Genomic DNA, 24,936 nt, shown 5'->3' with positions numbered 1-24,936 from the left:
ATGTGCCTTTACATAACAGATGGGTCTGCATACAATTGGATAAGAAACCGCTGGCCACAACAGCATCTGCTCTGCCGCATTGCTCTGGGCCCGTCGGAGAGACTAACAAGCTCGGCTCCGCTGTGGGGTAAAAAAAAAAAAAAAAAAAAATGAAGGATGACGCAGGATTAATGCATTTTTTTCCCCGGGCTAGTTTATACCTTGCACGAAGCATGGCTGCTGCTGATGTAGCCTTGCTGCAGTCTATTTTGGGTGAGGTGTTGTTGTCAGAAATAGAGCATCACAATAAAGGACTGTAGTAATCCTGTTGCACATTTGAGAAGGATGCTACGCAAATATATCACACAACTATGAGTCCCAGTAGGAGCATCGTAGGCATATTATAGTTATTATGATAGTCTAATCATACCTAATTAATGTGTGTGTGTGTGTGTGTGTGTGTGTGTGTGTGTGTGTGTGTGTGTGTGTGTGTGTGAGGGAGGGAGAGAGAGAGAGAGAGAGAGAGAGAGAGAGAGAGAGAGAGAGAGAGAGAGATTGTGTGTGTATTGACCCTACCTGCCGCTGTCCGGTAGGCGGTGATAACGGGGGGTAGGGCGGGGTGGAGGGGCGGAGCCGCTCGGACATGAGTAAATGACGTCAGCTCCCAGGTCGCCGAGGAGTGAAACAAACATGGCGACAGAATGGAGCGGACAGCAGGGCTATGTTCTCACTGTAATCATATTTCTGTGGAGCGTGGTCGGCGGGCGCACCGAGACGGCGGCCTCCGGCGTCGGCGGCAGCGGGAGCCAGGTGCTCGGCATGCGGCTGGAGAGGAGCGACAAGCCGGCCGCCACCACTGACGACGGTGTCATCCAGGTAACTGAGGAGAGCGCCGTCCAGCTCCGGTTTTACGGGGTGCAGCTTCACTCGGGTACCTGGACGCAGATCCGCTTCACCGAACTTACGGACGGCGACGAGGAGGAGGAGGAGGAGGAAGAGGGCGAGAGGGAGCGGGAGGAGGCGGCGGCGGCGGCGGCGAGGGAGGCGAGGAGCGGCAGCGGCATGGACCCGCCGGACAGGACTTGTGCTGATTTCACTAAAGACATCAGCATCGGGACCTTCATGAACGTCAGCAGTCGCGGGACGTCAGGGATTCTCGGCATGAGCATTAAGCCGCTTCGCAAGAGCGAGCCGCAGAAGGAGTATGCCCTCTGCATCCTGAGCGCAGATGGGAGCAGGTGGGTGCGGATGGGAGACAGTGACGGCAGGCTCCTGGTGGTGGAGGAGAAGAAGTCCCTGCTGCCCATATGGCTGCAGGGCATCATCATCTCCTGCCTGCTGGTGCTCTCCGGGATGTTCAGTGGGCTGAACCTGGGGCTGATGGCCCTGGATCCCATGGAGCTCCGCATCGTCCAGAGCTGTGGCACAGACAAGGAGAAGAAGTACGCCCGCAAGATCGAGCCCATCCGCAGCAAGGGGAACTACTTGCTGTGTTCCCTGCTGCTGGGCAACGTCTTGGTGAACACCACGCTCACCATCCTGCTCGATGACCTCATAGGCTCCGGGTTGGGTGCCGTGGTCGCCTCCACCACTGGCATCGTTATCTTCGGTGAGATCGTACCCCAGGCGCTGTGCTCCCGCCACGGGCTGGCCGTGGGCGCCAACACCATCACGGTAACCAAGCTCTTCATGTTCCTGACCTTCCCGCTGTCTTTCCCCGTGAGCAAGCTGCTGGACATCCTACTGGGCCAGGAGATCGGCACCGTGTACAACCGAGAGAAGCTCGTGGAGATGCTCAAAGTGACGGAGCCCTACAACGACCTGGTCAAAGAGGAGATGAACATGATCCAGGGCGCCCTGGAGCTGCGGACCAAAACCGTGGAGGACGTGATGACGCCCCTGCCGAACTGCTTCATGATCCAAGCGGACGCCGTGCTGGATTTCAACACCATGTCGGAGATCATGGAGAGCGGATACACTCGCATCCCCGTGTTTGACGACGAGAGGTCCAACATTGTGGACATCCTGTATGTGAAGGACCTGGCGTTCGTGGACCCGGACGACTGCACCACCCTGAAGACCATCACCAAGTTCTACAACCACCCCGTGCACTTTGTGTTCCACGACACCAAGCTGGACGCCATGCTGGAGGAGTTCAAGAAAGGTGTGTCGGTAGACCTGTGTCTCTCTGACTGACTGATTGATTTCTTGTGTGTGTGTGTGTGTGTGTGTGTGTGTGTGTGTGTGTATGTGCATGCATATGTGGGCCTGCATATACGTGTGTGTGATAGTATAGGGTTTTCAATCATGAGCCATCATGACCCCCCCCCCCCCCCCCCCCCCCCCCACACACACACACACACACACACACAGACACTGTATTGACCAGCATATTGACGAGTGGAACATCCAAGCCCCCATGTACACAGGCATAACAGGGAACGGCAAGACAAATGCAACACTCCATGTAACAAACATCCCATCAAAGCAACATTTCATCCAGGTGCTCATCTGTGCTCCTGTTGATAATAATAAGTCCATGTTCAGCAGCAGGCCAGAGTGCAGGCTTCTGCCTCATTAGCACCAACACACCTGACTCAGGCCTGCTGACTGTGACTTGGCACAGATGGGTTTCAGTCTGGCTAGGGTACAGAGTGCTGTCATCAAGGCTAGAAGCTATCAGGAGCTATTATTATTATTATAATTATTAACCAATGAAGCCCCGATATGTTTCACTAATGCTGTGGCTACACCTCATACAGCCAGGGAGAGACGGTACATAAGGGATTTCTCACTTTGGTCTTTCACAGCAGACTCCTGTTCTGCATTTATCATGACTTCTCACTCAATATTTACAGCTTATGGCAGCCACTAACTGTACATTGCATGGCAGGCATTTATTTATTGGCCACACCAGTGTTCCCACTAAGCCAGTGGGTGTCCAGTTCAGTGCCGTGAAAGACTCTGCCGGTTTTCATTACACCACAGCAGCTGATTTCACTGATTATCACCTTCAACCAGAGAGGAGGAGCTGATCAGTGACTTTTCCATAAATAAAAGATTATTATGTAATGCAACAGTCTAAATGATTAGACTATGCCAAACTATGTGTCCTCTGCACAGCCACACATTTCTTCTAAAGTGCTGGTGATTACAGGAACGAGCAATGTCCGTGTGGAAGTAGATTCACCGCACACTAGACTGGCTTTAATCTTTCTTTATTTTCATGAAACTCAGAAGAAAACAGGTGTTTTTAAAGTAAAAGTGATTATATAAATGAGTAAATAAGTACATGAGTAAATAAGTACAGAAGTAAATGAGTCTATAAGTAAATGAGTATATAATAGATAAATGAGTAAAGTGTATAAATTAGAAAATAAGTACGTAAATGAGTAAATACATATTTAAGTCTGTACATACAGAAGATGAGTACATAATTAAGCAAATAGGTATGTAAAGGAGTAAATAAGTATACAAATGGATAAATAAGTATGTAAATAAATCGGTGAATAAGTAAGTAGATATATGCATACTTGAGAAAGTCAATTACAATAATCAGGTATACAAGCCTTTTCCCTAAATATATTGCAGTTAAGGTAAAATAGCTATAAGTTAAGTTAAATAGCTTCGAATGGAAGCTATGGAATGGAATGGAAAATAAATACATGAATTAATAAACACATTGTGATTTAACACCAGCAATTTTCAAGTAGGAATCAAGTTTCTTGTGGATGTGTAGTGTATCTAAAAAAATAGGCTATACAGTCATCTTGTACTTGAGTCCTAATTAGCGATTGTTGGTGTTAAATCACAATGTATTTATTTTCCATTCAATGTATTTTTATAGCTATTTATAACCAGGTTATTGTAATTGACTTTCTCAAGTATGCCTATATATTCATTTATTAATTTATTTACTTACTCTACTTAATTATTTACTTCATCATTTACGTACTTATTTACCTAATTATATACTCATCTGCATATAGACATGTTTACTTATTTATGTGCTTATTTACTCATGTACTTATTTACTCATATAGTTACATATTAACTATTATTTTATTTACTCATTTATATACTTCTTTATTCACATATTATGCAGTTGTGCTCTAAAGATGTGCATTTAATTTTGGTATTGCAAGTAATCATGGTGCTTTTTGTCGTCATTGTCAGCATCATTACCATACTTGGTGTTATTCTCGTATTTTTATAATTTTTTGTCATGTTAGATATTGCTTTGCAAATATACGTCACATGATAAATTAACATGCACATGACGAAATATGACTTAAACACACCTGTTTTCTATTGCTGAATCAAGGCTAAATCTGGGGAAGCGTTTCTGTAGCATTGTGTGCTTGCTGACAGATGCAGCTGTAGTGACGCCTGGACTAGTTTGTTTTTCCTGCTTGTGGCAAGCAATTACCTAGTGAGCCAATCAGCAGTCACTTTAGTCAAAGAACAGGTGTGGTTATTAGATGAAAGAGGATGTAATGTACTAAACTGTGGCATTGAATGTTTTAACATATTTTGGCAGTCAGTAGTACAGACGTGATTCTGTGAATCTGTGCCAAAAAAGCGCCGACCATCGGTCCTCAGCCGTACCACACCATGCACAGCAGGGTCACATAGTAGGAAAGGCGCCCTTCAACTGTAAAGCCCTGGTCCAAGCCCTTTTGACAGCTAACATCCACCCTGCTGAAGTGTCCTTGAGCAAGACACTGAATCCCCACCAGCTCCAGACTGAGCTGCTCTGTAGCCGACCCTGACCTCTGACCTCTGACCTCCATGCGGAGGGGGGCAAGAGAAAAGAGAGCTTCCCTACAGGGATCAGGAGACTATCACTGAAATGCCAGAAGTAAGCGCTGTCATGGCGTTGACATCAGGTCAGTCTGTTATGTATTCAGGGGGAATGATGATGCTGTTTGAGACGTGAGTCATAACCGAATTGTGTCACTAGTCATTGGCTGCGATGCGATGGGGCCGTGCACAGAAAGGCAAAGGCCTCGGTCTGTGTTGTGTCACGGCGATGCCAATTCATAGTCCCAGCTGCTGCGGCTGATGGGGGGTTATTGCAGCCGATGAGACGGCACTCAGAGCACCAGTCACTAACGAGACCTGCTCCGCTGACTGCTGGCTTCCCTGCTTTTTAGAGAGAGAGACTCTTAATCATCTAAGATAAGCCCGGGCTGCAGCTTACATTACCAGACAGTGACGGGATCCATTAGGACCAAAAGCCACTTAGAATCCTCTCTGTTTAAAGTTTTACTTTAATTTTCCCTTGAGTACTTTCACAAGCAAGAGAAGCAGCTTTATGTAATGTCCATATTCTTTGTGTATTGATTCTAAAGATTTGTTTGAGTATGTTGAGTGATTCGGTATGTTTAAACTTGGAATGGCAAGTAGTTAAGGCTTCACCATGGTGTCATTAAAAATGCTGACCGAATACCCGCCTGCATGTAGAGCTGCAATAATTCAATATTTGTGTTCATCGTCTTTCAGTAAAATCATATTGTTACGATTATCATGATACACAATTCTATTGTCTAAATTAATCCTAAAAAGCAAATACTAATTAAAGTCAGATACAAATTAGGGAAAAATATTTGAAAATTCTCATTTTATCGTGCTTAGTATTACCATGCAATTCAATGCAAAGAACATCAATTTGATTATTTAACATGTTATTTTGCACCTTAGCAGATATTGTTATATATCAATATCAAAATAATATCCTCTAATGATTTTCATTGTGTCCATGCTGCCCAGCCCTATATTCATGATAATTGCATGGTGACACCTAAACCAGTTTTAGGGTGCAGAAGTTGTGGCCTGGAGGCTTTGATCCACATGCTCGTTTCCACACGCAGGCAGACATGCCAAGAGGCCAAAGATGGACAATGCTGGTGGTTTTACACCCGGTAACAGGTTTCTGTCCTGGCAACAACAAACACGGTAACCCCACTCCTGTCGATCTGATGCTGCGGCTTCACCCGCCTCTCATTGGCCGGAGTATGACATGTCATCAGTGTTGATGGAATGTGAGCTCGCTGATTTGTGTGAGCGCTTGTTATTGAGCTGTTGGGTTTGTGAGCGTGGTTATGTCACGTCAAGCACTTCTGACCTTCATCCTGTTTGTGACCGCATTACAGCACAGACCCACAGAACTGTGTGTGGCAGGAACACATACCCGCGTAGCACCTAAGCACGAGGAAGCGAAACGGTCTCGTACACTTTTTTTTTTAATGAGAGCTTAGCAGAAGGAAGCCAGGAGTGGATTACTCGCTCTTGTTTTTTTTCTTTTTTCTCCCTATCACATCCCTCTTTCTTGTCAGCTTTTTTTTCTTCCCGCCGCCTCTCCCTCCGTCTCTCGTCTCTTTATCTCATTTTGGCAGTTCCTCCAACTCCTTGTCTCCAAAGCTCTTAGTCCAGGCTGGTCTATATTAAGGAATCAGACTCAGCCTGTCCTCCCAGCAGTCGGGCTAAATCCACTGACGGCTCTGACAGATCTAACGGCAGTGTGACTGTAGTTATAGAGGAACGGAGTGAAGCGTTTCATCCAGCGGTGGGGGGGGGGGGCTGAATCGTTTGATGGCGGACTGCTGACATTTAGGAGGCAGTGTGTCTGTGAAACCAACTTCCCGTCTGACCTTGCGTGCTTCTTCTCCTCCCTCGGCGCTCATGAGCTGTGTTTCATACTGCCCCACTTTTCCTGCCTATTGATTCGTTAATAGCTTTGTGTGTGTGTGGAAACATGCGCAGTGTGGAGGGAAGTGCCTGGGTCTGTTCAGGGCTGCGAAAGCACTAAAGCACTAAGGCAGATTAGTCCCAACAAGACTCTAAATAATTTATGTTCTTCTGCACAATATGTTGATATTTGATGTGGAGTTGTAACCATGTGACCTCTGCCCTCCCCAGGTAAATCCCACCTGGCCATCGTCCAGAAGGTGAACAACGAGGGGGAGGGCGACCCCTTCTACGAGGTGCTGGGATTGGTCACCTTGGAGGACGTCATCGAGGAGATCATCAAGTCAGAGATCCTGGATGAGTCTGACCTTTACAGTGAGTCAACACTCTGCTGGCTGCCACACATGGCGCAGATGTAAAAAATATCGAATGTGCGCTCTCACTCCTCTGTCTGCTGTCCTGTGTTTCTCTCTCTCTCCAGCCGATAACAGGAACAGGAAAAAGGTGGACCCCAATAAAAACAAGCGAGACTTCTCCGCCTTCAAGCACGAGAGCGACAGTAAGGTGAAGATCTCCCCTCAGCTGATGCTGGCAGCTCACCGCTTTCTGGCCACAGGTGAGCGGCGACAGCGTGGCGGCTAATCTCACAGCGGAGATCTGTTTGAATGTCATTCAACAGACTTTCTGTCCAGTCAGGGCCTGAAGTAGATTAGCACAGGTCCTCGTGGGGCTGGATGACACTTGTTCTGCACGTTGACCTTGTTGTGAAGTTATAGTAGGCTATGTCATTGCAAACAGCCTAAATAGTCTCTGGACAGCTTTCATATATTATAATTAGGCTTGGGCGATATCAGAAAATTTTACATCGCGATACTGTCCCGCCAAAATATCGTGATAAACGATATTATCGCTGGGGGGGGTTTGGTTTTATTTTTTCCCAGGCTTTTTGGGGGGGGGGTATTTTATTGTATTTCTTCCAAATAACGTCACATTTCTAGGCTATGATAATAATAATAATAATTATTATTATTATTATTAACAGCCTAGAAATTTGATCTTACTATTCAAGCACTGGAGGAAGAAATGGCCATTTGGTGTAACTGGCTCATTCCTGCTATTTCCAGAAAAATGGGCTGATTGTGGAAAAGGGAACCCACTTCAATTAAAAGACAAGTTTTTTTTTTTACTATCCTACCACTAGTAGATTAGGTTGAAATGCTTGTACAATTGTGATCTAAGAAACACACGGTGCCATGGCCAGGAGGGGCTATGGCACCATCATATCTCGAGACATATCGCAATATTCACAATATTTTGCGATAGATCGATAATAGCAAATATCGGCCCAAGCCTAATTACAATCCAGGATGCATCTCAAATTCAGCGTAGCAAGGCTGAGTTTCCTACATACTGATTTGTGGCAGCTCATCACAGTATCAACCAGGCCCAAAACAAATACATTCCAAAACAATGTTTTAGCAGCGTTTACTGTTAACATCACATGTGCAGATACATTTTCTCCTGTTCAACTCTATGAACCCTGCCTGTCCTGACATGACATGGCAACACATTTCCTAAGAACCCGTGGGAAGTAGAGCATGTGTTGTGTCTAGGACTCTAACAGACAGACACACAGTTACATTGCAAGGTAGGCAATTGATTGCACCCCAATTCTCTGTGGGTTGTCAAAAGGCATTCTGGGAAACGTAGGAAATCACTTGCTCAAGTACAAGGAGACAAGCAGTGGTGGAAGAAGTACTCAGATCTTTTACTTAAGTAAAAGTAGAAATACCACAGTATAAAAATACTCTGTTACAAGTACAAATCCTGCATTCAAAGTACAAAAGTATTAGCATCAAAATGTACTTAAAGCAACAAAAGTAAAAGTACTCATTATGCAGAATGGCCCATTTCAGAATAATACAGTATATATTATATTATTGAATTATAATTATTGATGCATTAATGTGTAAGCATCACTTTAATGTTGCAGCTGGAAAAGGTGGGGCTGATTTCCACTACTTTATATACTGCTGGGTAGCTTACAGTAATCTATAATAATACATCACAATTTATTAGTTGATTATATTTTGTATTAATAATCTGAATCTGCAAAGTAACTAGTAACTTAAGTTATCAAATAAATGTAATGGAGTAAAAAGTACAATATTTCCCTCCTGAAATGTAGTGGAGTAGAAGTATAAAGTAGCATAAAATGGTAATACTCAAGTAAAGTACAAGTACCTCAAAATTGTACTTAAGTACAGTATTTGAGTAAATGTACTTAGTTACTTTACACCTCTGGAGACAAGTTAGGCCAAGGGAAAGTGGGTACACAAACAAAGTAAATTATCACACTTCATCAGAAAAATAACTCCTGATAACATCGATGATATAACAGAGTGAGAGTCAGTGGATTTTTCCTTCCTTTTATTATACTGCTCATTTGTTGCCAGGTAGCCTTAAAAAGGTTTTCAAAAACTCTTAAAGTCGGCATTCCGAAACCTGCAGATGCCCTGCGTTCATGCCTTTCCCTCCTCTTGTTTCCCCCACATCGCCCCATCTCTCTCCCCCCCCCCCCCGCCTCAGAGGTGAGCCTGTTCAGCCCCTTCCAGATCACGGAGAAGGTCTTGCTGAGGATCCTCCGCCACCCGGACGTCATCCAGGAGATCAAGTTCAACGACAGCGACAAGCGCTCGCCGCAGCACTTCGTCTACCAGCGGGGCAAACCTGTGGACTACTTCATCCTGATCCTGCAGGTACGCCACCTTCAGGTCCCCGACATGGGGGAGGGGAGGAGGCTTTATGGCAGATAGACTCCAGCCTGAGGGAAATTGCCTCTTCGCTGCTTCTGTTACTGTTCTCCTCTCTCTCTCTCTCTCTCTCTCTCCCTCTCTCTCTCTCTCTCACTGGTGTGCATGGGTCTGGCTAAGGGGTACCTTAGTCAACATGACCTTCACTAATAGATCCTCTTACATAAAGGGGGGGGGGGGGGAGGGAATGGTGGAGAGGCAGGGGATGGAAGGGGTTAAGGAGGGTGGGAGAGAAGGCAGACGAGAACAGACGGGGAGCGGCGTGTTGAAAAGAGAGAGAGATGTAGAGAGAGATAGACCATATAAAGAGAATAAGGTAGAGAAATATAGAGTAGTATAGGGTGAAAATAGAGGTTGGAAGGGGGGAAAAAAAGCAGAAGAGAAGAGGATGCCCACTGCTCCGGTTGTCAGAACATGCCAATAAATCCCTCCCCTGCACCAAGAGGAGGGGGAGAGTGGAGGGAGGTGTGATGGAGAGAATGGGAAGATGTGAGGGTTTACTCCGAAGCCACAAAGCCTACACACACACACACACACACACACACACACACACACACACACATATAGGTGCTGCTGGTATTATATAGAAATTCACATGTTTTATGAAAACGCGAACATATGCTGACACAGCGTGACGTGAAATTCCAGTCAGCTCTCAGCCTCCCTCCCTCCGATGTTCGGGCCAAGGTTACCCCTCCCCCTTCCCCCGGTACGTCACACACACACACACACACACACACACACTCACACGCCCGCGCCCTCCCCTCACTGTGATTGGGGAGGGGATTACCCAGCTCACCCTGGGGCAGAGATCACGGTGATGTCTTAAAGAGCTCAGTGCTTCCTATCATTCGTTTTAACACTCACTGCTCTCTGCATGTGCTCATATCATGGCTGTTGTACCGAGCCGTGTTTGTGAGTGTGTGTGTGTGTGTGTGTGTGTGTGTGTGTGTGTGTGTGTGTATAGAGGCTCTGTTGTTGACACCTAAGGTGTGGATAGAGTGACTGCAGACACTTGGTATGCAACTTGAGCACGGCTGCTCTTATTCCACCATTGAAGACGGTGGGAGGTGTGTGTGTGTGTGTGTGTGTGTGTGTGTGTGTGTGTCGGTCAATGTCACACTTCTTGGGTTCATTGGGATGAGATGATCTGACTGAGCCACAGTGATACCGGATGCTCTGTGTGCATGCATGTGTGTGTGTGTGTGTGTGTGTGTGTATGTGTGTGTGTGTGTGAGATTAGTGAATGTTTGAGAGGCAGAGAGACACTGGAACCTCACCTGTGCCGAGATGTAATATTTATAAGACTGCAAAGTGTTTCTGTTACCCGCCATAGGAGACCATGAGTGGAGACTGCTGGATATTGTACACTGTGTAACAGCAGAGCTTCGCAGCCACCTAGAGCAACACTGGAGTTAATGTACATATGGCATATTATGTGTTTATTAATTGAAATGTGTTGTGATAACGTGTCCCTCTGTCCTGGGTGTGTGTGTGTGTATGTGTGTGTGTTTCTCAGGGCCGGGTGGAGGTGGAAGCAGGAAACGAAAACATGAAGTTTGAAACTGGGCCGTTCTCCTTCTACGGAGTTATGGCTCTGAGTGCACCGTCACTGGGTGAGACAGCTCACACACACACACACACATGCACACACGCACACACACAAATTTTTATTAGTTGATTGTCCTATGTGCCATACTTTGCTTTGACTCCTTCACAAATTGCAGTGTCAGTGAGTCAGCAAAACAGCCCTGTTTGGTCTTAGAGAGGAGTGGAAGAGTCAACAGGCTTTGTCCAAATAGGGAAAACAGTTTGATTGCATTCAATTATAGAATGTCAAGGTGTGAATAAGCCAATTGGTGATGCTTACAAAATATACAGACTGAACAAACTGAAGTAGATGTTGGCCGTTGGAATATCGTCAGAGTCATCTATAAGATTTTGTAAATCAAATATTGTTCTACAGAGACAAATGGTGACCATGGATCTGATTGGTGTTTGGACACATTTTTCCTTAGACCACGAAAGGAATATTTTTTAGTTATTTTCCTAATCGATTTTCTCTCACATTAGTGAAACAAAAAGTCAGTCATTCGTTAGGCATGAATCTGTTACAAAAAGGCAAATTTTGACTGAAATGATGAGTCTGAAGTCAAATTCACTTTTTATCCCAACATTTGTGTGGCCAGTGAGCATATTAGGGCAGAATTATGGCCATAATCTGAATGCATAAAAAAAAGAATATATAATATATATATACAGACCTCGCTCAGAGCAAAGATTTAGGTTTACTGTTAGGGCTGAGCAATATGAAATCTATATCACAATATACTGTATATCACATTTACCTTGATAACAATAAATTAAACCTTTTGTTTATATTTTTTATCTTGATGCACACATATTGAATCAGTGCATAAATGTCATGGCCATTAATGCCATTGGCATTGGCCAAACTTTAGAAATTCCATGTTACGCAAAAAACTGCTTTGCTAGCTCAATCTAGTTGTATTCACATTCATTCACATTCTACTGGTGGCAGCTTTAAATATAAAGAACGCGTTCACTGGAGGAACACATTAATGAATGTACCGACATGGGAAATTTTCTGTATTCTGCCCAGCCCTAGTTAGTATGACTATAATTTGATTTAGTCTGGTTAAAAATGATAATGGGTTGATTAAAAGTGTTTTGTATCAAATTGCCTGAACATTCAATTAAAACAGAGTTAATACAGGCAACTGCTTTGACAGCCTTGAGATACTGTAGCATGTGTAGCTGTGAGACTTCAATCACATCAAAGCCTGCATGATAACATACTGTAGATCGCAGGGAGAAAATATAAGATAGGCAATTAAAAATAAGGAATAACAGACTGACACTGACCGTATTGCTTGTAGCACATTTCCACATGAAATGTCTCTTTTTTTATTATTATTATGAAATCAACATCTTCTTCTGTAGTCATTATAACACTCAAATGCTGTTACACTACATAACAGGACTGGTGTTGTATTTTGTACACTGCGTCAAAATCTACAATGTGCCTTACAATTTTAGTGAAATAGTCCCACACTCAACTGTGTGCCTCACCTGTTTCATTTCTCCTCAGTGCAGGAATTTAAAATGTTCCCCACTCTCGTCCTACACAGAGCCAATAGCTCTCTCTTGTGCTCAGTTTAAATATAACACTTTCCCCCCAAATAATGCCCACTGGAGGTGAGACACATTGTGTTGGCACAATTCAAGTCAAGTTAATTTCCACTGTGCTGATAATAATTAGTTTAATTTGATTAGCTTCATCATTGTGATGAACCAACAGGGATCATGGGTACAAATGGGGAGCTGTGATGTCAGATTAGGGTGAAGAATGAAATTGAAATATCAAAATAAGCTACTGGGACGCTCTTCCAGACTACAAAAGCACATTATATTGAACTGAATTTCCCTCACCCCCCTTTATGCTGAGTTTTGACAAAATAATACAGATTTAGGCTTAATACACGGTCAGTATTTACAAAGGAGCAAAGCTGTGGGTGTAGCTGTTATCCTGCTTTCATTCAGCTTCGCAACACACACACACACACTCGCTTTAAAATTGCAAATACACCACTATTTATCTTTTATCTTAATGTGTATTTTGATATCCTTGAAGGCGGAGGTAGAGGTGTGTGTGTGTGCGTGTGTGTGTGTGTGTGTGTTTGGCATGTACATGAGAGAAGATGGCAGGTGTTAGATGATGCAAGCCTACTTGAGAAGGCCTCGGCGGTATCGGTGGCCAGGCAGTATCAGAAACGCATCACTTTTTTAGTGTTTTAGCGTTGAGGTCGGCACACTCGAGCTTAAAGCCTGTTTGGCGTCCACACATCAACATGCTGAAGAGATAGAGACACTGCTGACTCCTAGTGGTGCAGCATCGTAATTGAGAAACACAATTGAGAAACACAGGGATTCCAGTCATAAGAGAGCTAAGAGGGAAGTTAGTGCAAGTTAAGTCAATCGTAAGTACTCTTTTTCTCTTCTTCCTCCCCGTTCTCCCTGTTTTTCTGTTTACATTTTTTCCCGTTTCTCTCTCTGTCTTCTTGGGCAAACTGTTTTCTGTGCTTTGTGTGCACATGACGCAGCTCTATGTGTGTGTGTGTGCATGTTCAGTGTCACGTGCAGCCATGTGTCAAACAGTTAGTCGAACATACAACCGTTTCTCATCCTGAAGTCCAGTGTGGAGGTGGAGCAATATTTTTACCTCCTTAACTCCCTCTGTAGGACTGACAGTGAGACCGGGAATCAGAGGAGATTGACTAAATATGAAGCCAACTTTGTATGTGAAGTATGTGAAGGCGGGGCCAGTGAGCCAAAATATGAAAGGCCATTTGTTTTGGTCGATTGAATCTATATGAAAACACTTCACTCCATAAGATATAGTACAACTGTCTTTTTACTGTAATTTTAGATCTGTTTTAACATAATTCAACAAGCTCCCTGGTTCTTTATGAGCGCTTAATACATTTGCTATAAAAAAAATAGCTCTTCTTCATTCTCTTCTTTTGTCATTAAATCATATTATATCATGGCCTGGGAAAATTCTTTATTCTGAATGGATGGTGTCTATTAAATTTGTTTAACCAGACAGTCTGACACAACTGTTTGACCATATTCCAAATGAAGGTTTAGCCATGTGGTTTCTAAGGCAAGTTATATCCTAATGTTAAAAAGCGAATTAGTCCAATTTAATCCAACATAGTTTCATTTAAAATAGTCGAACCAGCTCGGCCGTTTGTTCACATGCAGCTGATCAATCGTGGATAAATGAATAAGATTAGTTACATCAAAGAGTAATCCAGACCAGACGCTGCTCACTCTTTACGTCTGTCCTAATCACCTCCTCTAATCCTATTCCTCTGTCCCACACTGTGTAGGGGCAAGTCCTGCACACAGACTGTCTGCTGCACTGCAAGCAGTTGTCCATGCACATTCTGACTGTCACATTTGAAATCCGTATGACAATATTATGAAATTTTGCGCTTTTGTCTGTTTAATCCAAACGATTATCCCATTCACTGTAACAACACACATCGCAATAAAAATACACATTAATGCATAAAATACAGGATGATATGACTTGTCACACTATGGCTCCCATTCACACTAAGACAAAAAAATAAATATATGTATGTATGTATGTATACATATATATGGAAAATAAATGGATGACCATAATAGTTTTAATAACAATGAACAACGAACAATGGATTTAATTAAGATATTGTCCAGTGGCCTCAAGCTGCTTTCTCTGTGGATTAAAAACATATAAATATGATTTCTAAACTTTTCAATCCAAAACAATTAACAGCAAATTGACACAGATTCATGCAGATAGAAACTCTTACATGTGCATCAGTTCTATCAGAATGACTATTCTTCACGGAGAATTAAAGAAAGTTGTTGTATGCATTGGCCAAAGCTAATAGAGGGGCTTGTCTAAGGCCAACTACTTCACAATGAAAGATGTTAAATTATATTTGAATGAACTACCCTAAGTATAAAGTACTTTGTCAAATGAACACTGCTTTGAGTAAGTAATTTAACTACAGGCAAACTACACTGTGGGAAAAACATTAAGCAAATTTTCATCTGGCTTGTTGGTTTAATGCAAATTGAATTGTCCCAGTATTTAGCCTTAGGAAGATGTGCACCAAAATGTGAGCCTGGTTTACAGGCTTGTATGACTGCACACTTCATAGCTTGGCCTACTTGGATTTTGATTATGTGAATTTAGGATAAAACCCATCCTGGCTACAATATTTCTAAATTCCATCTTTATCATAGCATCCTTGGTAGGACGTTTTGTCCGGAAAGCGCTGGAACTGCCCCAAGTTCACAAAACCAACCCACACAAAGAGAAGAGAAAGAATTACAAATGGGTGAAATGAGGCAAGAGTGCAGGTATAAAGGGGAGAGTTTACATACAGTTACATACAATGCTAAAAGTAGTTAACTGCTGAAAAAAGTACAAAACAAATATTTAAAGTAACACTAAACTACTGCAAAATGCAGTTAACCAGGTAGTTAAACTACATTTGTTTAGCTGCTTTATAACACAACCGATCTGCTTTATAACAACCAATCATACACTGGCCATTTCCCATAGATTCAAAATAAAAGTTGTTTATTCACTTTTATTTTGTCTTTGTACATAGACAGCTTTAAGAAAGGCTTAACAATGTGCACACATCTTATTCCTCCTTCAGCCTTCCTCTGCTCTCCACATCAAACTCAAGGGCATTCCCAAACTGAATTGAGTTAGTTGTTAAATGAATACTGCACATATAAACACAAAGCTGCTTTTCCCGCTCTACTACAATGGCATTCACAGATTTTTTTTTCATGCATAGATGTAGCTTTTGCACTCAAAATTTAATGTGGATTTGGCAACAGTTTATTCCAAACTGAAGGCAGCACTGCACCCCCAAACACCAAACTGCCCAGCCAGCTCTATCATAAGATATTTCCTCAGAAGAACAGTTTTTATACTCATAACTTTAGCGGTGCAAGTTCAAACATCATGTGGTGCAAAGTACATCAGAACTAACCATAGGCTTATAATAGACATAAAACACATTTGGGGTTAATACATTTTGTTAATACTCTTATAAGATAACCAACATTGCTCGCAGGAGTAAATCAACAATTAAATAAGTGTGCAATACTACTGCATACTTCAATGAGCCAATTCGTGCAGGGTTCAACAAAATTCTTTAATTAGCTCTGTTTGTTCTGCCTAATACACAGTTGGCTTACTATACAAAGCAAGTGGCCCTTCTACCTGCCAAAGCTGCTGTTACCTTTGGGATCTAAAAATGTCCTCATACAGAAGACTGCTGCTTGTGTTGCTCAGGCAGTTGCAGTAGGCTTGCTGGTATTAACACTTCTACTGCTTATTTTTAGCTTAGCAAAGAGAATATGAACCTTTATTGTCTCCAGCTGCTGCTGCTGCTGCTGCTGGAGTTGGCAGAGATGCTGGTGGCTCTGTTCAGGTTCAACTGAAAAAATTAAATAAGCTAAAATCTGATTTAGCTTAGTTAACACTTGCTCTACTATCTCTAGAAACAAAATTCAAAATCTACTAATATACAGGGGTGATGAGGTGGTTAGGGGGAAATGATTCTTTGGAACATCAGACATAAATCAAGCAGTTTTCGTTTCAAATATTTTGTGTGGCCTATTGACAAAACAGGAAGGATATTTGTGCCTAGACCCATGTGCTGCATCTCTATAAAGCCATTGTTTTTGCAACTGAGATTCATTCTACAGCATCATTTTTTGCATTCCTAAATTTAGCAACAGCACTGCAAGTACAGTAGAATATTTGACGCTGAGCCCGTCTGCTGATCGCTCACTGGAACTCACATCTTACAAGCACTGAAATGAATCAGCACCCCTGCAGCAATTCAGAATAGAATATTCACCCAGGCCATGATTTACAGTAATAAGGTTTGTCCTATTTACTGTAGTTGTAAAGTAATGATGACTTTGCATAACAATCTCATGTGATTATTGAATAGGATGGTTGTGTTTCAGGTACCGGTCCGAACCACAGATGTTACTAGGGGGGAAAAGAAGTGACTAGAGATATTGCTAGCAGAAAGTAAAATTTTTGATGACAAATTTTAATGAACACTCTGAATTTTTAATCTGTGGCTATGTGGGTGGTTCCGCTTCATGTCAGGTGCTTCTTGGCCCCCGCATCATCCAATGAAAGTGGTAAACACACACGTTGTCAGGTATCATCCATTGCATAAGTCCGGGAACAACGTGTGCTCGCACCTATGGAGAATAAATGCACGGAGATGGAGCTCCAGCAGGGATATACTAAATGTACAGTCTGCTGCCCCTCCTTGAGTGAACAAGTAAACAAGATCATCTCTCTCTCTGCTCCTCCCCTCCCCCCCCCCCCTCTCTCAGCCGTCACCCCCCCTCTCTCCCCGTCAGTGGCGTCCCCCCCGCCGCGACGCCTCTCTCTTAAGAGGTTTTCTCTGTTCTCTCGTTTCCCAGGTAAAGACTCGCATGGGCCCAAGGAGGGGAGGGAGGGAGGGAGGGAGGGGAGGGAGGGGGGTTCCTTTTTTTTTTTTAAGCCAATCTCACCATTTCCTCTTTCATCATCTTTAAGAGCCCTGCTCCAGCAAGTACAAGCCCACAGTAAATACTGAACACCTGTTAGTTGGCAAGCATTAAAGTTTAATTTGCCCTTTATTTTCTCTGCTGTTTTATTTCCTTTAGTGTATGAGCAAAAGCTTGAAAATGAGCTTATGTCCTTATGAGCCAAGATTCAGATTGACAACAGGGGCACCGATAGAGGCCTGTTTGAACGGAAGCCCTCAGTTTAATAGGTCCATACGGCAGATAAAAAAAAAAAGATTCTGTCCAGTCCTTGCACACGCTCAGTTCAGTCGAACTCGGCGGCGCCTCTCTGAGCTGCGGGGGTCACGTGAGTCGCCTCCCCTGAAGAGGCCGAGGACAGAGGGAGTGTCGGGTTCAAGGACGCAGCCCGGAGGGAGCTGAGCATCGGCAGAGCAGAGCCGCTCGGTGAGGGCTGAGGATGCTGATGTCACAGCAGATCAGGGGGGGCGGCTCCTCAGCCTCAGGCGTCAACAGCCTGACAAGCGGCGGAAAAACTTGCTGGATGGGGCTCTAGGTGGAGTGTCCTAACTCGGCGCCACCGCCTCTCATTTTGCGCCCTCTACTCTCTGACCCGGTCACTATCTCCTTCCTTTTTAACCAACTGATCCACGGTCAGACGTTATCTCCAACAGGGTAAGGCCAGTCTGACCGTGGAGCTTTGGTTAAGCGTAAATGTTAACTTATTATCTCTCCCCACCTGACTCCCTCTACGACATTGAACTGAAGTTCTATGGTCATCACTCACGTCACTCTTCCTTTAACACGACCTCCGTCAAGCCTAACACTCGAGCGAGGATGACTCCCTGCCCCCCCCCCCGCACCGCGCCCCCCCCCCCCCCCCCCCCCCTCCATTGCATCTCATCCGCTGAGCTCGGCCAATGAGAGGCTCGTCCTCTGGGCTCACACGGTCTTGATTCAGCCATACAATGCTCACTGTGCCTCATTGCATGGCGTGTTTGTCACATTCCTGGCACATCCTCATCAAAAGCGTTGTCGTGTTGTCACAAACTATCAATCATACTTAATGTATCTGTATGTTGGCGTTAATATGTTTGTGCAGCTGTGTTTGTGTGTGGTGTGTTGCAGTGTGTTTATTGGTCTCTGTTATTTACACCACTGTCCACATGCATTGTTACGTTTTTTTTTGTCCATCATCGCTGATACACTCACCTTCCTCTTGTTTTCATGTAAATTTCATTCATTGGTCTGCTTTGTGCTTTTTCTTGTATGTATCTGTGTGTGTGTGTGTGTGTGTGTGTGTGTGTGTGTACACTTGCCCTTGGTTCTTTCCTTCACCCCCTCGCTCACTCCTCTTCTCTGTCACTCCCAGAGTTTCGCTCTCCGTCTCACGCGGCCGGTCTGAACCGCTCGGCGTCTCTGAGCTGCACTGAGCGCGCTCCAGAAAGCGGCTCCGTGTGCGGCAGCAACACCCAGATCCCAGGCACGCCCTTCCAGTACACACCGGACTTCTGCGTGCGTGCGCTCACAGACCTCCAGTTTGTCAAGGTAACCCTCTTTTAACTACACTAGGTCAGTCTCAGCGGGCACCAGTTAGTCAACTCTTTACCAGTTTAAAAGTGTATGATACTGTCAGTCCGTAACACATAAGGGATAATGTACAGTGAGCTGGTCATTACCATAAAATAAGCCTCAACAGGGTGAATTAAGAGCCCAGTTGCCCTGAAGAGGCTTATTTTGTAATAATGACCGGCTCTCTTTACATTATCCCGCTTATTACACACCTACTTACCGAAGCCACAAAGTATTATTTTTAAATGATTTTATTACAAGCCTAAGTATTTTACAAGCTTTTCCCTGCAACCATAAAATGTCTTTAGCTAACATCCGTGGGCTACACACATGGGCAGCAGAACTGTAACCATAGCAACATTATCCAGTAAGATTGTTGTTCAGCCTCTATCTAGCAATCAGAATTTTCATGCTCACTGAATTAATGAACACTAATATTGTAAAAATCTTCCAAAATCTGTCTAACTATGTGTTGCTATTTAATTAGAAATCAACAAACTTGACCTGATTTCTTGACTGCGGAGTGATATGATAAGATGTGAAACAGTGGTCTGTTATTCAGAGACCTCAGAATGGGTTCACCAGCCAATCAGAACTGAGCACTCACCAAACCTCATCGTTGTGTTCTGTCTGTCCTCAGATCACTCGCTCCCAGTACCAGAACGGCCTCCTGGCCTCCAGGCTGGACAGCACCCCCCAGTCTCCAGAGGGCAGTCACTCTCGCCTGGACACGTCCGTCTCCCTGCCCCCCGTGACGCCACCGGCGGCGCGCGCTCCGCTGCCCCTGGCCACCCCGCCTGCCAAACGTCCCCTGTCCCACCCCCACCCCCACCCCCACCCTCAACCTACGCCCCCCACCAGCCGCTCCGCTCTGCCCCAGACCAGCGCCCCCTCCTCCTCCAGCCCCAGGCCGAGTCAATCCCTGCCCCCTCCGAGCAACCACGCCCCCCTGTCCCACACCCCTCCGTCCTCTGCGGGTACATGCGCCCCTCACCCCCACCCGCCTTTCGCCTCCTCTCTCCCCTCCAAGTCCCAGCCGCCTCCTCCGCCCTCTGCTGGTCCAGAGAATGGGCCGGGAGAGACCACCACTCTGCTCAGTGAGCAGCAGAACTGCGTGGGCCCTCGCAGGCCAAGCCACCCCCACACGCACCCCCACCCCCACCCCCACCCTCACTCGCACGTGCACACCATCAGTCACGCACACACCGAAAGCACCATCTAACTCCCATCCCTTTTGGGGGTTTGAGAATATTACACTCACTTGTTCCCACACGCACACACACACACACTTGCATTACTCCTTGTTGTCGTTTGCTTGTTGTCTCCCGATTACCCAACTTGTAGATGTCTGCGGGATGCTGAGGATCAGTACATCATATGTATTTTGTGAACGGATCCTCCTTTGTACCTTCCTGCATGTCCCCTCTCCAACCCCGACAAAAGTGAACGAATAGAGTAGAAAGAGGAAGCGAGGCACAGGGAACACTAGTGAATCTGCCCAGAGATGTCAATATGGTTGTGTGTGTGTGTGTGTGTGTGTGTGTGTCTGTAATTGGGGAAAGTGACGGGGTTGTCAGTGTTGTGCTCTTAAGTCATCTCTGAAGCTTCCATTCCCACATGGCATGTCCAGTTTCTGCGACAACCATATAGTGTGATCAGTGATTACTGTTCTGTTGATTTTTTCTTTTCCTCGTCTCTGAATTTCCTTTGTTTTTCCAAAGATTGAAGCTTCCAAAAACGACAAAAGTTGACGGTCGAGATTTTATTTCTGATTTTGATGAGTACGTTTTTTTTATTTTTAGATAGGCCTCTTTGTAGAGTGCATGTTTGGTTTATCGTGTGTTCTTTGGAAATGAGATGACTTGGGTTAATTAAGGCACAACCTTGACAGATGCGTCAGATGTCTCTCGCCGCCGCCTGTGACACCGTAGCCTCCGGACTCTTCAGCGAGCGAATCGACCGGATTCGATGTTTTCCTCGGGCATTACTGAGATTCACGGGTTCCATCAAAGATTTCACATGACCAAACGTACTGAAGGACTCCTTAGTCTGAAGCTGGAGTGAAAGTTAAGTCGATCGAAGAAAGGTGGGTGTCTCGCTGGCCTACCTCTTGACCACAGCAATACATGATGAATTGTTTCATTTTAAAGAGTAATATATTTATTTAATTTGTACGTATTGGAGATTTATTTGATTTATCGTTTTGTATACTCGGAAGATTTTATTTTTTGCTTTCTTTGGACTCTTTGGTTCTTGAGGACGCCGAAGTAACGAGTTCAAGGACGGGCTGCGTGCTTCAGATGACGCTAACCGCACAGAGACTGTTTATTGTGACCAACCCCCCCCCCCCCCCCCCAGCACCTCCAGCAGTGCACCCTCACTGTGAATAGAGCTGTGTGTGGCACCGGCTCCCTCTCCTCGTTTCACCATTTCGAGACATGAGCACTAGACTAGCCTTCATCTTGAGTTGCTGGGACACTGTGGATTCACTGAAAATGAATCGATGGACTGCTATACAGTGATTCCATTGGATTTCAGAACTCATGGTTTTATATCACACTGGATTCTGTTTTTATTTCCATCGAGTTGTGTCTAACCAGACACGTTTGACATTGGTTATTGCATCACAAAACAAGCAGTATAGTGACATGAATACAAAACGCTCCAGAGCCACAGATAGACTATGGTTGACTTTTTAATCCTATGCCATCTGATGTTATGAATGTGAAGGCAATTTTAATGAGGGTGTTGTTACATATTTGCTGCCAAGGCTGCTTTGTTATGGGGAACTGGGAAGCAGCGTAGCTCTGATGGTAAAACCTGGCCAAACTCTCTCTGTCAAAGGCTCTGAACTGTTTTGCTTGCATGTCACAATGCAGTTTAAAATTCCACGTCTCCATGGTGACAGTGGAATTCAGATGTCACAATGGCGTTCCAAAGTTCTTTGTCTTTATGTCATTCCCGGTAGGTTTTGGTTATGATTATAGCAAAGACAAAGTATATGAGTATACGTTCCATACGATTTTACCTACTGTGTGTGTTCTGATGACATTCCAGACCAGGGATGAATACATACATGACACTTGATACAATGTGAAGTACATTTTATTGTGTGTGTAAATGATACTGTACCTAGTCGACCCGTGCGTAGAGCAGACAGGGAGTGTGTGATGCGATGAGAGTGATTTAAAGAAGCTGTTGGGTTCTGTTCCGGTGGATGAGAGAGAGAGAGAGAGAGAGAGAGCGAGATTACCATGAAGACGACTGCAGCTCCTCACTCCTCACTCTCCGTGGGAGATTGGGAGCTCAGACATTAAAGCTGCTAGCATGTAATCTACCTATTTTTCCTATGTATGCGGTGACATTGAAGTAACTTAAGTGACTGTAAAGACAAACTATTTTGTTGATAGTGACAGTGATTTATTTACTTTGAAAAGTTGCGACTTAAAAAAAAAGAAGACTTTATTTGTATAAGCTAGCACTGATTTGAAAACACTTTAAACTAGTGAGTTACATAGCAATTAAGTTAGAAGAAGTGAATATTTAACATGATACTGACTCCAAAGCGTTTCTCCTCCGCAGGATTATGTCCTGAATGAGATCAGCACTCTGTGAAGACCAGAGAGTTAGATTTTGTAGGCAAAGACAGGACCTCACTGATTTAAAAGGGAATACCTGCTCTTTAAATACAAAAGTCTATAGTCAACATAGCCTTACCCTCTATTTGAAGAAATCTTAGACCTGCCTGCTGGTTCATATAGGTCTCATGTAGCAATTGGTCTTATATTGGTTTCCAGTTAAGCCACTGGTTGGCTGTGTGACTACCAGTTTGTGTACTGGGAAATGTGAAAACAATTGTTCTGACTTAGTAATGTTGTATTTATTGTAAACATTCTATTTATTGTTGTTTTTTGTTATAGGCTCGCACCCGAGGGTGTAGTTCTGTGAAACGGGCTTCCAGCGAAGTCTTTCAGCGGGTCACTTCAGCCCATGAAAGACTGTGTTCAGTTCCCTAATTGCTATTTGTGTTATATTACTGTAAATACTCTGTACATGACGAGATGGGCATTTGTGTGGTGGTGAGAGAGAGATGTTGAAAATAGCTCGCATCTATTTATGAGGAGGGGTGAGATGTTGAGATGTGTTATTTCATTTGTTTTGTTTCCATTGTTTTACTAGTAAGGCATTGCATAGCAATAAACATTGCACAGACTTGACCTCAAACAATAATTTACTCCTCCGCTCTTGCATAGATTTCTGCTATACTTTGTCAGACATGATAACCAAAGCATCGTCTCAGCCAAAGTCCTCTACCCCTCCCTGACCCCCTATCAGGCATGTCTGGCCTTCATGGGCCTACTGCCGCTCGTTGGGTAGACTCCTTTCCCATCCTTCCCTCCTCGCTGTCCACTGCCATCCGGTTTCTCACTGTCCTCCTTATCGTCTGTCCCGCTCTCGTCTTCCAGCCTCCCACGCTTCCCTCTCAACTTTCGCTCCTTTCCTGCCCTCCTAGTTTTCACTCCCCGCCCTTATCTTCCCTCCACTCCCGCCGCTCGGAAATATTGAAATTCCTCTGGCTTTGACTGCTTGTCCGACCCGCTAAGCTGTTTTTATTGTTCGGACCCTTTTATCATGGGACTGGAGCGGGGGAGCGGGGCTTATCAGCAACTCCTGTAGTGTTGTTTTTAGCTCCACATCAGTGTGATGATTAGACCTGGAGGAAGGTTAAAGATTTCTGGAGCAGGGTTCTCAGGCCAGTGAGTTTTCCACTGTGTATAATTCACAACTTGGATGGTTTGAATTCGATGTCATGCCTGTGGAGTTGTGGAGCAGCGGAGAAGAGCCCAAAGTGAGGGGAGTGAGCCCCCAGATGGAAGAGTAGTGACCCCACACTGTATTTCTGCATCCATCACCATGTCCTTTTCAGCTTCATGGCCTTCATACTCCAAAACTACTTCAGAATTAAAGTTTTTTTTTGTCTGTTCATTCCCCTAAGTTATTTAGTTGAAGAATGCTTATTCCAAATTACTGGTTTGACATCATTTCATATTCAGACACTGTTGCAACATGTTTGACTTTATTGTTAGTTTCTTCTTTTATTGGAATGGGTGACCAACGACGGAAGAGCATTTCCAAACTCGGATTGTTTAACTTAAAGCAATGTGTACATACTGTTTTATAATGACTGTTAGGCGTTTTGAAGAAGTCTATAAGGTTAATAAACCTGAGTTATATTTCTCTACTGAAAATCTGTCTGTGTGTTTGTCCTCTCATTGTGTTCACACTGCTGTCAAGTGGTGCTGCTCAGCATGCAAAGTAAGGAGTGTAGTTGTTTTTGGTGATGCTTACTAACTAGGGTTTGCTCATTGCAACTGGTATGAGCAATAGACCAGGGTTAGAAATCAAAAAGGAAGATGCTCATTGTAGTATTTTAACTGTAATATTTCAGTCCTGTGGTTCTCATAGACAGCACAGATTAAAACATAGATCTGAAAGAAAAGCCATAATCGGTGAGAGATGCACTGCATGTTCAAAATATTGGGAACATTTTTATTTCAATTAAAAATACCGACCATATGATTGAAAGTAAAAGCTATAATGCATTATTGATTTCACTTATTAGTCATGAAGGAGAGTTATGAAAGCACAAGATGGGGAGATGGGGCTCTTCAAGCCCTGAGACAATCTTATAAAGTTTTGTGCCAAAAGGTGCAACTCACTCTTAGGAATGTCTTCCTAATATTTT

General features: G+C 44.1%; 1 protein-coding gene across 1 annotated transcript; it reads left to right on the top strand.

Moving 5' to 3' along the window:
* Positions 1-630: 630 nt before the first annotated feature.
* LOC139641338 (metal transporter CNNM4-like) lies at positions 631-20,412 on the top strand. Its single transcript, XM_071515663.1, has 8 exons — positions 631-2,143; positions 6,901-7,044; positions 7,151-7,285; positions 9,259-9,428; positions 11,002-11,098; positions 17,445-17,534; positions 18,991-19,166; positions 19,831-20,412. The coding sequence occupies exons 1-8, from the start codon at positions 631-633 to the stop codon at positions 20,410-20,412; spliced, it is 2,907 nt and encodes a 968-aa protein (XP_071371764.1).
* The last annotated feature ends 4,524 nt before the right edge of the window (positions 20,413-24,936 follow it).

Source organism: Centroberyx affinis, unplaced genomic scaffold (assembly GCF_046629955.1).
Source record: "Centroberyx affinis isolate AG114_WGS23_722 - 3 ecotype Tasmania unplaced genomic scaffold, CSIRO-AGI_Caff_v1 ptg000364l_1, whole genome shotgun sequence".
Taxonomy (NCBI): domain Eukaryota; kingdom Metazoa; phylum Chordata; class Actinopteri; order Beryciformes; family Berycidae; genus Centroberyx; species Centroberyx affinis.
Note: the sequence above shows the minus strand (reverse complement) of the source record. Positions and strands in the feature narration are given on the sequence as shown.